This window comes from Microplitis mediator, chromosome 8, assembly GCF_029852145.1.
Source record: "Microplitis mediator isolate UGA2020A chromosome 8, iyMicMedi2.1, whole genome shotgun sequence".
Taxonomy (NCBI): domain Eukaryota; kingdom Metazoa; phylum Arthropoda; class Insecta; order Hymenoptera; family Braconidae; genus Microplitis; species Microplitis mediator.
In genome coordinates, this window is record NC_079976.1 from 9,281,643 (window position 1) to 9,296,103 (window position 14,461).

The 14,461-nt window shown below is 24.6% G+C and overlaps 2 protein-coding genes, 1 long non-coding RNA gene and 1 other non-coding gene across 4 annotated transcripts in view; 3 read left to right on the forward strand and 1 right to left on the reverse strand.

Annotated features, from left to right (window-relative positions):
• Nucleotides 1-431: 431 nt before the first annotated feature.
• Nucleotides 432-1,356, forward strand: LOC130673205 (39S ribosomal protein L18, mitochondrial). The gene is made up of 3 exons (XM_057478158.1): nucleotides 432-803; nucleotides 875-988; nucleotides 1,073-1,356. The coding sequence occupies exons 1-3, from the start codon at nucleotides 607-609 to the stop codon at nucleotides 1,308-1,310; spliced, it is 549 nt and encodes a 182-aa protein (XP_057334141.1). The 5' UTR covers nucleotides 432-606; the 3' UTR covers nucleotides 1,311-1,356.
• Nucleotides 1,357-2,271: 915 nt separating this feature from the next.
• LOC130673203 (tRNA selenocysteine 1-associated protein 1) lies at nucleotides 2,272-5,089 on the reverse strand. Its single transcript, XM_057478156.1, has 6 exons — nucleotides 5,071-5,089; nucleotides 4,384-4,533; nucleotides 3,727-3,924; nucleotides 2,809-3,131; nucleotides 2,524-2,723; nucleotides 2,272-2,437 (listed from the first exon to the last, which is right to left on the reverse strand). The coding sequence occupies exons 2-6, from the start codon at nucleotides 4,423-4,425 to the stop codon at nucleotides 2,313-2,315; spliced, it is 888 nt and encodes a 295-aa protein (XP_057334139.1). The 5' UTR covers nucleotides 4,426-4,533; nucleotides 5,071-5,089; the 3' UTR covers nucleotides 2,272-2,312.
• Nucleotides 5,090-5,858: 769 nt separating this feature from the next.
• On the forward strand, nucleotides 5,859-7,279 carry LOC130673206 (uncharacterized). The gene is made up of 3 exons (XR_008990854.1): nucleotides 5,859-6,250; nucleotides 6,730-6,800; nucleotides 6,922-7,279. It is a non-coding gene; the product is annotated as an uncharacterized LOC130673206 (long non-coding RNA).
• A 6,578-nt stretch (nucleotides 7,280-13,857) lies between these two features.
• LOC130674094 (small subunit ribosomal RNA) overlaps nucleotides 13,858-14,461 on the forward strand; it is a 1,910-nt gene continuing 1,306 nt past the window's right edge. The window contains exon 1 of the ribosomal RNA XR_008990989.1: nucleotides 13,858-14,461. This exon is cut by the window's right edge and continues 1,306 nt beyond it. This is a non-coding gene — a ribosomal RNA (small subunit ribosomal RNA).

Here is a 14,461-nt window from a genome sequence, read left to right on the forward strand (position 1 = left end):
ATACAGATGCGCAGTAGAAAAATTTGCTTATAAATTTTGATAATTTAAATTAAACTAAGTATCATTTGATCATAGAAATTGTTAGAGGATTTTTTTTTTTTTCATAATTAATTTTAAATATTTTGAATTATCAACGGATCATCTGTAATTTGAATCGAAAATTTAATTGAAACTTATACTTCCTCTTTCTTCTTTTTTTCGTAGAGGATTTTCTTATCATTACCAATATAATTTGAATATTTTGAAAAGTAATTTATTAATTTTCAAAATAATTAATTAATTAATCAAGTATATAGAGATGTAACGATTGTTTTATCATTCAATAAAAATACACTTGAAATATTCATATATATATATATATATATATATATATATATATATGTACCTATTGTATTGAAAAGAGCGCGCATGCGTTAATCCCATGTGTTTTTTCACAAGATTTATAATTCTAACCCGTAAAAATTTGTTTTTTGAGAGAAACTATCAATAATAATTTTCATATATTTTACTTATATTTATTATATTCACTAAAAGTCTATTAACGTAATTTATTAATTTAAGTTTTCAAGCTATTGTTAAATAAGAAGTAATTAAATAAATTTTACAATGATGAATGCAATTACTCGATCAAAATTGTTTAATTTATCAAGAGTAAACATTAAAAAAGTCCATTCAAATGCAGCACTTGTGGATAATTGTACGAGTATTAATAACAGAAATCCTAGAAATCTTGAATATTTAAGGATCGCACATAGACCACATGGTTATCATTTGGAAAAAGTAATTCCATCATTTTGGCACAAGTAAGTTACTAAACTGTATTATAATATTTTTGACATAATCACAATAAATTGCTTAATATTTTATTTTTAAGATTGATTCTAACACGTTCTTCAAAATATATAACTTTTGATGTACAACATTTTGAAAATGGAATTGTTGTAAGTGCGTCAAGTCAAGAATGGCCTATAAAAAAACGTTTGTACAGGTATGAAATAATGTATTTTTTTAATGAGTGTCACGAATTTTTCAATAATAATTAACTCTTTTAATCCTGTAAATCATAATTTAGATGCCAAGACAGTGCAGCGTACATAAATCTTGGTCGTATATTAGCCCAACGATGTTTAGAGAGTGGGATATTGTTTATTCATGCTGATCCAGAATTACCTGAATGTGAAAAAACAAATTTGGCATTACAAGAATTAATTAAGGAGGGTATTACATTAAATGAACCATTGCGTTATATTCATCCAAATCCTTGGGATCTTCAACGACCCGAAAAACCGTGGGAAATTTATGAAAATTAATTTTATTTTATACATTACTATTGTCAATAAAAATTAGTTATTTAAATTATAACGAATTATTGTTACTGTACACTTGAATCCTTATAAACACTATTTTACGAAAATTTCCATGTATGTAAAGACAAAAATTTTCAATAATATTTTAGTTGATATTATCGGTATAAAAGTTGTGTAAAATAACATTTCTTACACAGATTGTTAAGTAATCAAACTCTCTCATCGACATTCAATATCAACTTCCCGCTGTGAATATTGAAAAGTTTTCAAAAAAAAAGTTATTGGTTTTTTTTTTAATCGACGATGAGGGCATTCGGAAACGCTCTAGCTCAAGTTCTCGTTATATGGAACCGTTTGGCTAGAGCTAGAGCATTTCCGAATGCACCCGATATCTCTGGAACGATTCAATTGATTTAAACTTACTTGGCGGCAATCGAAAAAGCTCACCAAACTTAAAACTGATTACATTTTGGAGTCGGTCAATCAAGTAGTTTCCAAGTTACACCAAAAATGAAAATAAGAAAAACTCTTTTTTGCTGTTATTGTTGTATAACTCGTAAATCGCTCGACTGATTGGTTTTTTTACTTTGATTGAATCTAAGTCTCAACAGACTCTTTTGATTGCTGCAAAGTACGTGCTAATCCGTCGTTTTGTTCCAAAAATATCGTCGGACAAAAATTAATTTTCTTCAGTGAAATGTAAATATTTTTAGTCCAGTTGTTTTTCAAGCTTGAAGAGCTAAAAATTTTACCAATAATGTTTTCGAGCTCGAAAACAGTGGAAAGTTTGGGGTTGGCCTACAGGGTAAACCGTTTTCAGATTTTTTTTTTAATAATCAAAAAATTTGTTTGTCATTTTTGTTATAAGAAAAATGCAAACACATTTTGAACTAACAACAGTTTAAGTACTGAAACTATTAATCTGTAAAAATTTGTTGAAAAAGATTAGTCATCTGAGTAAATATTTCCATTGTTTTTATAAAAAAGTTATAGTTTATTAAATTTCTAATAACATAGTTCGAGAGTGTCACAAGGAATCCATTTGGAACTTTCTAATGCATCCCACATGTTGTAATCTTGTTCAATAATTTCTCGATTAAGTTTATCACTGTCAACTGGAAGAGAGTGCTCTAAAAAATAAAAGTTTACTTAATGATTATCATAGGATAGTAAAAAAAAAATGATTTTTAATTCATTTTTTAAATAAAAAATTTACCAATAAGTTCTAGTTCATCTTCTTCAGGTTTTTGTTCAGAAACATATGCACCGTATACATCAGCAGTTGGTTCACTCTCATAATAACCTTGTTGCCATGCACTGTAGCTATTCCAATAAGACGAAGTATCATAATAATTATATCCTTCTGAGCTAATGTTTGTGGATGAATATTCCGAAGATGATTGCGGTGTAGTTGATCTGATAATGAATAAAAATAATTATATAATTGTCAAATATAATTATAAAAATAATAATTTTGTTAAGGATACGAGCAATATTTTACCCTGTTAATTTGTTCCATGGCCTGGGAACTGCGTTGCATATTTTCAAAGATTTTGTTCCTAAACCTCTGTAACCATTCATAGCAACTAAACTATTTTTTTGCTCATCCTCATTAGCAAATCTAACAAAGCCATAACCTTTACTGAATCCTGAACTGTCTAAAATGACTTTAGCAGTACGAATAGAATTATATTTAGCTGCAAATGCCCGGTATAATGAATAATCATCAACATCCGTTGATAAATCACCAACCCAGATACTGAATTCACGATCTGCTGCAGGTTTGCCTGTAGTACTGGCATGATTGAGCCGAAATCTAACAGACTGAAATAATCAATGCGTAAATATTATTAAAAATAATAGTATTTTTGTGAATAAAAAAATTGAATGAGTGTGAATGTAGCAGACGTCAGACATATTTACAATTATTAATAAATAGACTAAATAATGAATAGAATTAAATTTAAAAAAAATGCGGATTTATAAAATTTGAAAATTAATAAGTGCAGTTTTTATAAATATTATTTTTTTAATTATTTACTCTATTTACTTATAATTTTAAATTTGTCTGATGTCTGCTACATTCACACTCATAAAAATTGAGAGGACAACATTTTTTCAAACAAATTTTTGAACTTATTAGGTTAGTTTATATAAAGTAGAGGTACCACTTGCGGTCACTGTTTCATTTTTGGACATTTAATACTTCATTTTAATCAATGAAAAAGTGTAAAATAAAATTTCTATTTTAATGGTGGGATAAAAGTATTTTTAAATAAACTAAAAAAAATTCATTGTTATTGCGGCTTTTTCAAATTATTTTATTGAAATTTTCCAAGTGTCCAAAAGTGACCAAAAACGATACCTTTACTTTAGATTTAAGTAAACTTATAGACATAATTAAAAAATAATAACTTACCGGACTAGATCCTGGAATTACTTTACCATTTAATTTATGCATTGCATCAAGAGCCATTTCATCAGTTGGAAAATGTACGAAGCAATAACCTGCTGGCTCACCAGTGTATCTGTTTCTCATTACTTTTACTGTTTGTGGTTGTTCGCCCATTTTATGAAATGCATTCATTATAAAGCTTTCTGTCATATATGGTTCCAACTAAAATATTTAATATCCAATTTTTTTTAAATCTGATGAGTGTGAATGTAGCAGACATCAGACAAATTTAAAATTATAAATAAATAGAGTAAACAATAAAAAAATAATATTTATTAATTTTAAAATTTTACAAATGCGCATTTTTTAAAAATTTTATTCAATCAATTTTTTATTCTATTTATTGATAATTTTAAATTTGTCTGATGCCTGCTACATTCACACTAATTAAATCTTATCATTATTAAATGAAATTATTTGAAATTTATTTTTCAAAATAATCACAAAAATGATTACTTCTAACCTATAAGTTTAATCTTTTGTTTGGAAAACTTTCAAATGTTACTAATCAATAAATATAACGAGTAAATTAAACTAACAAATAATCAACAAAATTAAAATAAATATGATTCCTTAATTTTGTTTATGAAATAATTTAAAATAAATTTTGTCATTACTTACGCCACCCATCCATAGTTGACACAAAACCATAGGTCCAGACATTTCGTAATTGTTTCTCTTACTTGTTGATAAATTAAATTATTATATAAATAAAATTTACTTTGTATACTAAGACGAGAAAAATTTGTTAAATCTGTAGCTATTTGAATTCTGTAATAATAAAGCAAAATATACTACCGGTACTTTGGTATACAAACTGTGATAAACATCACGAAAAGTTCAGTTTACATGGATGTCGACCAAATAAAAATCATACTATACATAATTTACAATAAAACTAAATTTTTTTGCACTGATCTCTATATAATAATGACGGATCAGTGGTATGATGATGATACTAAAGTTAGCCGACGTCTAATAATTTTTGGACTTTTTTTTAAACAATAAATTATAGAAAAAAAAATGGTTTAAAAAAATTGCACTAGTAGTATTTTAAATTTTCTACAAGTGCATATTTTTAGTTTTTGTTTTTTTGTAATTGATTTATTGAAAAAAAAATCCGAAAATTACTAATTGTCTGCTAACTTTAGAATCATTCAGTGGCTTATTTATAGTTATGAAAATATATGATAGTAAAGTTAGAGAACATCTGACAATTTTAAAAACTTTGAAATAATAAATTAAAATAATTGTAAAATAAAAGATCATTCAAAATTCAGTACATACATTTTTAAAAAATTTTCTTACTTTAATTGTTTAATTTTTTTGTATGTAATTAAAAAATTGTCGTATATCTGCTACATTTACACTCATTGAAAATGCAACGATTATATATTTCACGTAAAAAGAATATTGAATAACAACCTATATACAACCGACAGATTATTATTTACATGATTATCACAATTCTGTAAAGAAATAAAAATAAATAAGTACAAAAAAACTGTAGATTAACGACGTTGGGTAGCAGAAACATTCATGAGTCATGTACGGATTTGGATATCAACAAAAACAGCATTGAAATATAACGATGAATCCACAGCTTTTTTATATTTACAGATAAAATTAATTTATGTATTTCATACATACCTTTAATACTTTGTAAAGTTAAAATGAAACTTTGTGTTAAAAATAATGTACTGTAACTATTTATTCTTACAGTTACATAAAAAAATATACGAAGTAGTAAAGGTCAGCAATCTATACATATGTTAAAATTTACTTCGATCCGCTGAAATTTACATATATACGCGAAAAATTAAGACATAAAGGTAAAATGATTATAAGGTTGTGTCATGAAATCAATCGCATAAATTAAATTTCTTGTATAAAATTTATCAAAAAAATAAAATAAATACGACAACGTATCACGATCGATTTTTGATGTGAAGATTTTTTAATTATGCTTGTCATAGACCGTTGATTGGAGTACAACGTTCATTTTTTTTTCTTTATCAATGTATCTTAGACGGTGTTAAAAAAGCCAACTATTTTTTTTTTTTTTTTTTTTTTTTTTTTTTTTTTGAGAAGGAAAATTTTCTTTTTCTTTAATTGAAATGTTATATCTCGTCAGCGAATTACTGTAAAAAAATGGGCTTGATATATTTGTGTTGGAAATTGAACGGCATATAAAAAAGGTTTCTTATCATTTTATGGGAAATCTAATTCTTCAACAGTTATTAAAGGTAAAATTAAAATTATTTCGCGATTTACTCGTACATATTAGACAGAAGATGTAAATAAAATATTAAACAAATTTCTATTGAAAAAGAAACAATCGTGAAGAAATTATAAAAAATTAAACTATGTTGGTTGATAAGTGTTGCTTGGTTGAGGCAAAGCGTTAGTAGTATTGGGCATTGAGTTAAGTAGGCCTACTCCCGGCGTTTACTCGTGAGACCTGAAGATGTGTAATGGAGCATCAAATGTAAGGGAACCCGTATAACATAGAAGTAAAACAGAATAATATTATATAGATTATGTATAAAAATTAAGTACCGCAGCTCACTAAGTTATTAAAAATTAATAAATATAATATAATACAAAATTTTGTGACAAAAAATATGAGTGCTTAAAAAAGTATGTACGTTAATTAGAAACTGTGATATTTAATTTTTAAATTGGTCTAATTAATGTGTGAAATTAATTATTTTTTTAAATAATTTATTAAAGCTCAAATATCTTGAAAACTAATAAAAATATTGTAAATTTTATGATTGCACTTTTTGTAGTAAATATTGTAAAGAAAATAATGAGTCCGAAAACGAGTCAATACGAAAATTAAAACGGAGTTTATTGAAAAAATAAATCTTGAATATTTTCCTTGGAAATGATCATATTGAGATAAAAAGTAATTTTGGATTGTATGATAGTTTTAATAATTTGGAGTATGTATTTTTTTTTTAGAAATGTGATTGGATGTACGAGTCGTTTCTGGCGTGCTAGGACCTTAAGAATCACATGCATTATTGTAGGAGGTTTGTATTTCGCATGGTTAGTCGTTGTTTTTTTTTTGATTGAATAGATTAAATAACCATTAATTAGATTGAATCATGAATAATAAGTATTTATAATTATATAAATTTTCATTTAAAATAGGGAGATTATTCACGATTGACATTGGAAGAATCAGCGGCTTTACAGAGTTTATGGAAAATATATCGATTTAGTAATCGTTAATGAAGATTTTGACGATATACATTTCGTCAGGTAATTGCGGTGCACTGGACGACTTGGCTATTAAACATCAATGGGTACCAGTCAATTGGATCTATTGATTTTGATACATAATAAAAAATAAATACACGAGAAAATAATTATATGAATAGTGAAGTAAATAAATTTGGTTGATTTATTATTATAATTATTATTGTTTAATATAGTTCAGTAAAACTGAATACAGTTTTTGTTTATATTGTAAAGAAAAAAATGTATGGATAGAATTGTTAAAACAATGAAAATAAATATATTTAACAACTACCAAGTGTCTAATTTTTTAGAAAAAAAAATTACTTCTTGAAGTTTTAATATTTATAATGAATTAGTAGACACATATAAAGAGTATTTAAAAGTGGAAAATTGATTTTTGAAATTCAGGTTTTGTCTCTTAAATGATTTTCATCATGAATTTTTCCTTAAGAACTTAAATTATGACTAAGAATATCGATCAAAATAATCCAGAGTTGATTTCATACTGACTTGCTAGACTGAGAGAATTTATTTAAAGTTTTTGAATTGAACGCTTAGTATAGTAAAAACTTATTCAAGTTTCTCTACATGTTATCCCAAGTCCAATTCAAATACGTAATAAATTAATTTTAGAATCGATACGAATTGACAAGACGAAAATTTGTTGGAGCAAATTCATGATAAAAAAGTACGATAGATTCTCATAGCTGTGTGTATATAAGGCCGACACTGGACTATAGAATTAATTTATTCTCATAAAACCTCTATGAGAATTTATTGGATTTAATAAGATTTTCTAAACAGATTCATATCAAATTTTAATTCTCCCGCCATTTAATCGTACATATTGGACAAAAGATGTAAATAAAATATTTCAACCAAATTCTATTAGAAAACATAAAGCAACGTAAAGTAATTGTAAAAAATTAAACTATGTTGGTTGATAAGTGTTGCTTGGTTGAGGCAAAGCGTTAGTAGTGTTGGGCATTGAGTGCAGCAGGCTTACTCCCGCCGTTCACTCGTTGATGAAAAAAAAAAAAAAAAAGAAAAAAAACAATTCTATTGAAAAATTTATTACTACATATATATTGTTACTTGATAATAATTCAGTATAAGCTGATTGATAAAATATTAAAATATGTAAAGTTAAAAAACATAGAAGACTCTGTGATTGAATGAGTTTTGTAACGGTAATAGTAGAGTAACAAGAACCTGGCACAAAAAGTCAACTTGTAACTATGCTCAATGAATAATCAATAATGAGAATACATTATACTTATACTATGAATAATATTAATTAGATTCATAGATTAAATAGTTATTTGAAATTAATATATGACAGAAGGTCTGTATAAATAAAAATTTGGAAAAAAAAAAAAAAATAGAAATGTCTATTGGAAGGATTTTGTTTGGTATATTTCAATTTTCAGTTAATTGAATATTTTAAGAAATTGTTGAAGCAAACTACAGTCAAAGTCTATCTCAAGTACTACCGCAGTTTACTAAATCATAAAAATTTAAATAAAATAGATATAAAGTTAAATGTATAATTGCAATTGGTTTTGTATTATTAAATTTGGACAAAAAAAAAAAAAAAAAATTAATGGTTTTATAAATTATCGAAATAAATTACAGGATCTACTAATGTATAACGATATTAATAAACGTTAAAGAATATCAACAAAATGTTTTTAATAAATATGACATGCCATACTCTTGAGTCAACTCAATAAAAATAAGAGAATTGTAAATATATTATAAATAATTTTTTTTTCGTTTTTTATCTGAGTCTTGGGATTCTTGTTATCAAGACTATGATGAAAACAATTTTTTTTTTTTTTTTATGTTGATTATAATATAATTTATTGGACGTTAATAAGCAACTGCCTAAGCTAACTGTACTCAAAAAGCCTAGCTCAAGTACTACTGCAGTTCAATGTATATGAAAAATATCTATAATTTTAAAAATAATAGTTTCATTATTAATTCGATTATCATTTCGATTGTTATATAATTTTATAAATTGTTCAAAAAGAAAATGATATTATTCTTATATTCAATAGAAATTTTTATTGATTGATGAGCTACAAAAATATAATGAATAAGAATCGTTAAAATATTAATTTATAAGATAAAATATTACTATTGAATTTTTAAAATTACGTCTAGATATAATCAGAAAAAAGAAAAATAATAAAATGATTTTACTACATAATGAAAAGAGAATTTTATTATCACTTTAATAAAATATAACGCCTTAATATTGTGTGTATTATTTATATATTTTTTCTTTTCTTAAGTTTTATATTAAAAAATGTAATCAATAAAGATATAGATATTAAAATTTACTTAGATAATATTAAAGAATTGTTTAATGTAGGTAATGAAATGTGAGCAAAGCGTAGGTAGTGACGAACTATAGAGTACAGTATAAATGTACTCGTGTCGTTGACTTGTGAATAAAAATAGAGATGCTTAATAAAAATTTATTATATATGTATCCTTAAGGAAAAAAGTACATATTATATATATTAGTTAATGACTTATATTGAAATAACAACGGGAATAATAATACCACAATTTACAGCGGTAAAAAAAAATGACAAAGAAAGAATGTCTATTGAGATTCAGGTGATTGCATTTTTAATGTCAACACCAGATTAACTGTAGTTGCATTAAACATTATTTAAGTGTTTTAAAGTAAGTGTCAATTTCGTTACAAGACATTTATAAAATTGTTAGAGTTCAAAGATCGATACTAAAATATTATTTTAGATGATTTTACGTTATTTGTGATTGTAAGATTGAAAGAAAATTTTTATAACATAAACATGTAATTGTAATTGATGATTATGAAATAATGCAAATGATGTGGAATTATTGATAAAAAAATTATACTATGTTGGTTGATGATTGTTGGCTCGTCGAGGCAAAGCGGTAGTAGTAGTAAGGGGCGTAGCGTAGAGCAAGTTTACTCCCGCCGTTGACTCGTGACTATAATCAAACATGTTTAAAAAAGCATCAAATTGTAAAAAAATTCTCAAGTAATTATAATTGAATTTCATGTCCATTGTCATTATTAATATTTGTATTTTTAACGAAATAATAATAACTTTATATTTGAAATAAGTTTTATAAGTGTTTCGTTAAAAAAATCCAGTAATAGTTTAAAGATGTCTATGTAATTAGAAGAATAACAGTTTCGTTTGTAATTTAATTTAAATTTCAATCATTTTGTATCCACATAAAAAAAATTTCTATCCTAAAATTAAACTGAATATATTTTTTTGTCGCTTTAATTAAATAATTTCGGGATAAGCGAATATGATATGAACTATATTGAATTCTACACAGGCATCATTAAATTTAAAAAAAAATTTCAAGTTTAAAAAAGTCTAACGCAGTTGTTCATAGTCAGAGTTGTATGTTGACCTCAAGATTTACTTAATATATGTATAGAGATATCTGATCTTTCTAGATATTTCTTTATTTTATTTCCTAAGTTAAACTGAAATTTTTAATATTCATTTTCTCGATTAAAAACAATTATTTATATTATATATTTTTAAGTATATTATCCAATATATTGGAAAAGTATAATTAACATTAAAACTTTTTTCTACAGCATATACTTTATGTTATATGTCTAGATTATAGTTTATTATAGTGGAATTTATATTTTGAAAATAAAAATAAACTAACTGTATATATGTGTTATAATAAATTCTTGTTTACTTGTGGTTTTCTTTTTTTTTTTTTTTATTCTTATTACCAATAAGAGAAATAATAAAAATATATTTACTTACTATAATTCATAATAACTATAATGCAAACTTTATAGAAAAATAATTACTCTATATTATAGTAATTTAATTTTTGATAATAGATTAGTATTCAACACGGCAGTTAAATTTTGTCGCTTATTTGTGAATATTTAAGATGAGTATGGGAAAAATCTTAACGAATATGAGGACTTTAGGTAAAAAAGAGGGATTAAAATAATATTAATTTAAACAGAGTTTGAATGAATAAATATTTTGAATACGTAAAATAATTTTTATTTATTTGCAAAAAAAAAAAAAAAAAAAAAAAAAAAAATGTAGTGGCTAATGTAGTTAAAAATTTAGTAAAGCTTAACATTATTAGTTTATTGTTAATATAATTCAGCTCCGTTTATTGGACATTAAGCACTCAAAGCGTAGTTCAAGTACTACTGTAGTTTACTAAGTCATTTAAAGTTTTGTAAATATAATAATAATATTAAATTTTATTATTAATTAATAAAATGTACGATAAAATAGTTGAATTTGCGATTTAATTAAAATTTCAACTGTTCTGTATGATTATCTATGGACAAAAAAATATCAATAAAATATATTTAATAATTATGAACTCTAGACTTGAGTGAAAATTCCTAAGACAAATTTTATTATAGAGAAATAATAAGTATGAAATAAATGTATTAATTTTTTTGTTTTTACAATGTTTCTGTTTATTATAATATAATTTAAACTGATACATTTAGAAAAAAAAAAAAAAAAAATTTTTCGATCCTATATAATTGAAAATAAGTTTAATGGAAGTTTGATAGAAAAATAATAATTATTATATGTTATAATAATGTTAAAATATTTATTTACAAGATAAAACATTGATGTTGAAAACGCTGCGAACCAATGTGTGTTGTAGCTGTCATAGTAGAATAATAAAATCTTGATACGACAAATCGAATGTTGAGTTTAAGTAAAAAATAATATTTTGATTTAAAAATTTACGTGTATATATGATCAGACTACGGTATTTTATTTCGAAAAAAAAAAAAATAAATAAATAAATAAAATAATAATAATTATATTAATTAAGTAATTTTTATGTAAATATAATTCAGTAGAAATACATATAAGTTTAGTATAATAAAATGAGAATGAATCTAGATAAAATTGGGTATTGGAAAAGTATTATTATTATCTATTTATGTATCAATAAAGTTTTCTTTTGTCAGATTGTGAAATTGGATGTCAAGTCAATTAAAATATAAAAATGTTTAAAAAAAAGTATTTACATAAATGTAATATTATTTGTTTTAATATTTTCCAAACGATGTTATGTGATGGTTTATATATGCAATTGTATAAATGTAATACTATCAATATATCAAATGTATACGGTACTTGAAATAAAAATTTTTTTTTATTTACAATTTTTATAGAATAAGTTATTTTATATGATCAATAATATTTTTCATTATTATTATAACATGTTTTAAATTCAATTGAAAATAAAAAAAAAATAATTTATTAAATTAATTTATTTATAATTTTTATACAATAAATGCTAAGAATTAGTTATTTTATATAACCAGTAATATTCATTATTATTATTATTATTATTATTATTATTATTATTATTATTATTATTATTATTATTATTATTATAATTTATTTTATGTTCAATTGAAAAAAATAATAATAATAATATAAATTTAAAGAAATACATGAATAATATTCATTAAAATAAATAATAATTGATATACCAAATGTATACGATACTTGAAATAAAATTTTTTAAAAAATAATTTATTAAATTTATTTATTTACAATTTTTATAAAATAAATGATAAGAATAAATTATTTTATATAATCAATAATATTTTTCATTATTATTATAATATATTTAACATTCAATTAAAAAAAAAAAAATATAACTAAAAATACTAATTATATACATTTAAATAAATAAATAAATAAAAATCAATACATTAATTGTATACGATAGTTGAAAAAATTTTTTTTAGAAATAATTTATTAAATTTATTTATAATTTTTATACAATAAATGCTAAGAATTAGTTATTTCATATAACCGATAATTTTCATTCAAATAAATAATAATTAATCTACCAATATACATTTAAATAAATAAATATATAAAAATCAATACATCAATTGTATACGATAGTTAAAAAAAATTTTTTTTTAAAATAATTTATTAAATTTATTTATTTATAATTATTATAGATTAAATGATAAGAATAAGTTATTTTATATAACCGATAATATTTTATATTATTACTCTAATATATTAACTATTTTAAAATTATTATATGTTTAATTTAAAAAAAGAAAATAATAAACTAAATATTTTTATCAAAATAATAAAATTATATTATAAAAAAAATAATAATAATACTATGTGTATATAAATAAAGAATTTTATATTGAAAAAATAATTCAAGTACCAACATGTAATTTAGATACAGGGAGCTACCGTAGTATCCGCCGCCGCTGACGCGGCTGGCAGTTGGCGCGCAACCACAACGCTTTTAGACGCCGGCTCGTACTAGTATGAAAGAGTAGTCAGTCAAAGCAGTACTAGTAAGCGCTGACGGAGACTGGCTACGGCAAAGATATACAATATCAACGCATCAATACCACGGGTCGATGTCTATGACTGAATGACTCTTTATGTGGTAAATCGCTACGGCGTTTATATAATATTATGTATGACTTATAAAAAGTATACAAATATGAAACCGAGTATTGATTCACTTGTTTCCGAGCAAGAATAAAATATCACGTTTACGTGTATATAAAAACCAAGTCGCTCTGATAATAAAATATCTAGCGAGAGTAAATTTGTAAAAGAGAGGATGTTTGAAAAATTAAATTATTATTCAATATTGTGAATAAATAATGTAGATTCAAAAATTTTAAAGTGTTGATTTGAAGCAAATGCTTACAAACAGCACCGCTTTAACAACTGATAGTATTTTTAAAAGACTTTCATGTATGTTTAAAGTGAAAGAGGAGTAATTCTTGTGTTTTATAAAATAAAACATTTACGAAGCTCCCTGGTTGATCCTGCCAGTAGTCATATGCTTGTCTCAAAGATTAAGCCATGCATGTCTCAGTACATGCCGTATTAAGGTGAAACCGCGAATGGCTCATTAAATCAGTTATGGTTCCTTAGATCGTACCCACATTTACTTGGATAACTGTGGTAATTCTAGAGCTAATACATGCAAACCAGAGTTCCGACCAGAGATGGAAGGAACGCTTTTATTAGATCAAAACCAATCGGTGGCTTGTCCATCGTTACTTTTGGTGACTCTGAATAACTTTCTGCTGATCGTATGGTCTAGTACCGACGACGAATCTTTCAAATGTCTGCCTTATCAACTGTCGATGGTAGGTTCTGCGCCTACCATGGTTGTAACGGGTAACGGGGAATCAGGGTTCGATTCCGGAGAGGGAGCCTGAGAAACGGCTACCACATCCAAGGAAGGCAGCAGGCGCGCAAATTACCCACTCCCGGCACGGGGAGGTAGTGACGAAAAATAACGATACGGGACTCATCCGAGGCCCCGTAATCGGAATGAATACACTTTAAATCCTTTAATGAGGATCCATTGGAGGGCAAGTCTGGTGCCAGCAGCCGCGGTAATTCCAGCT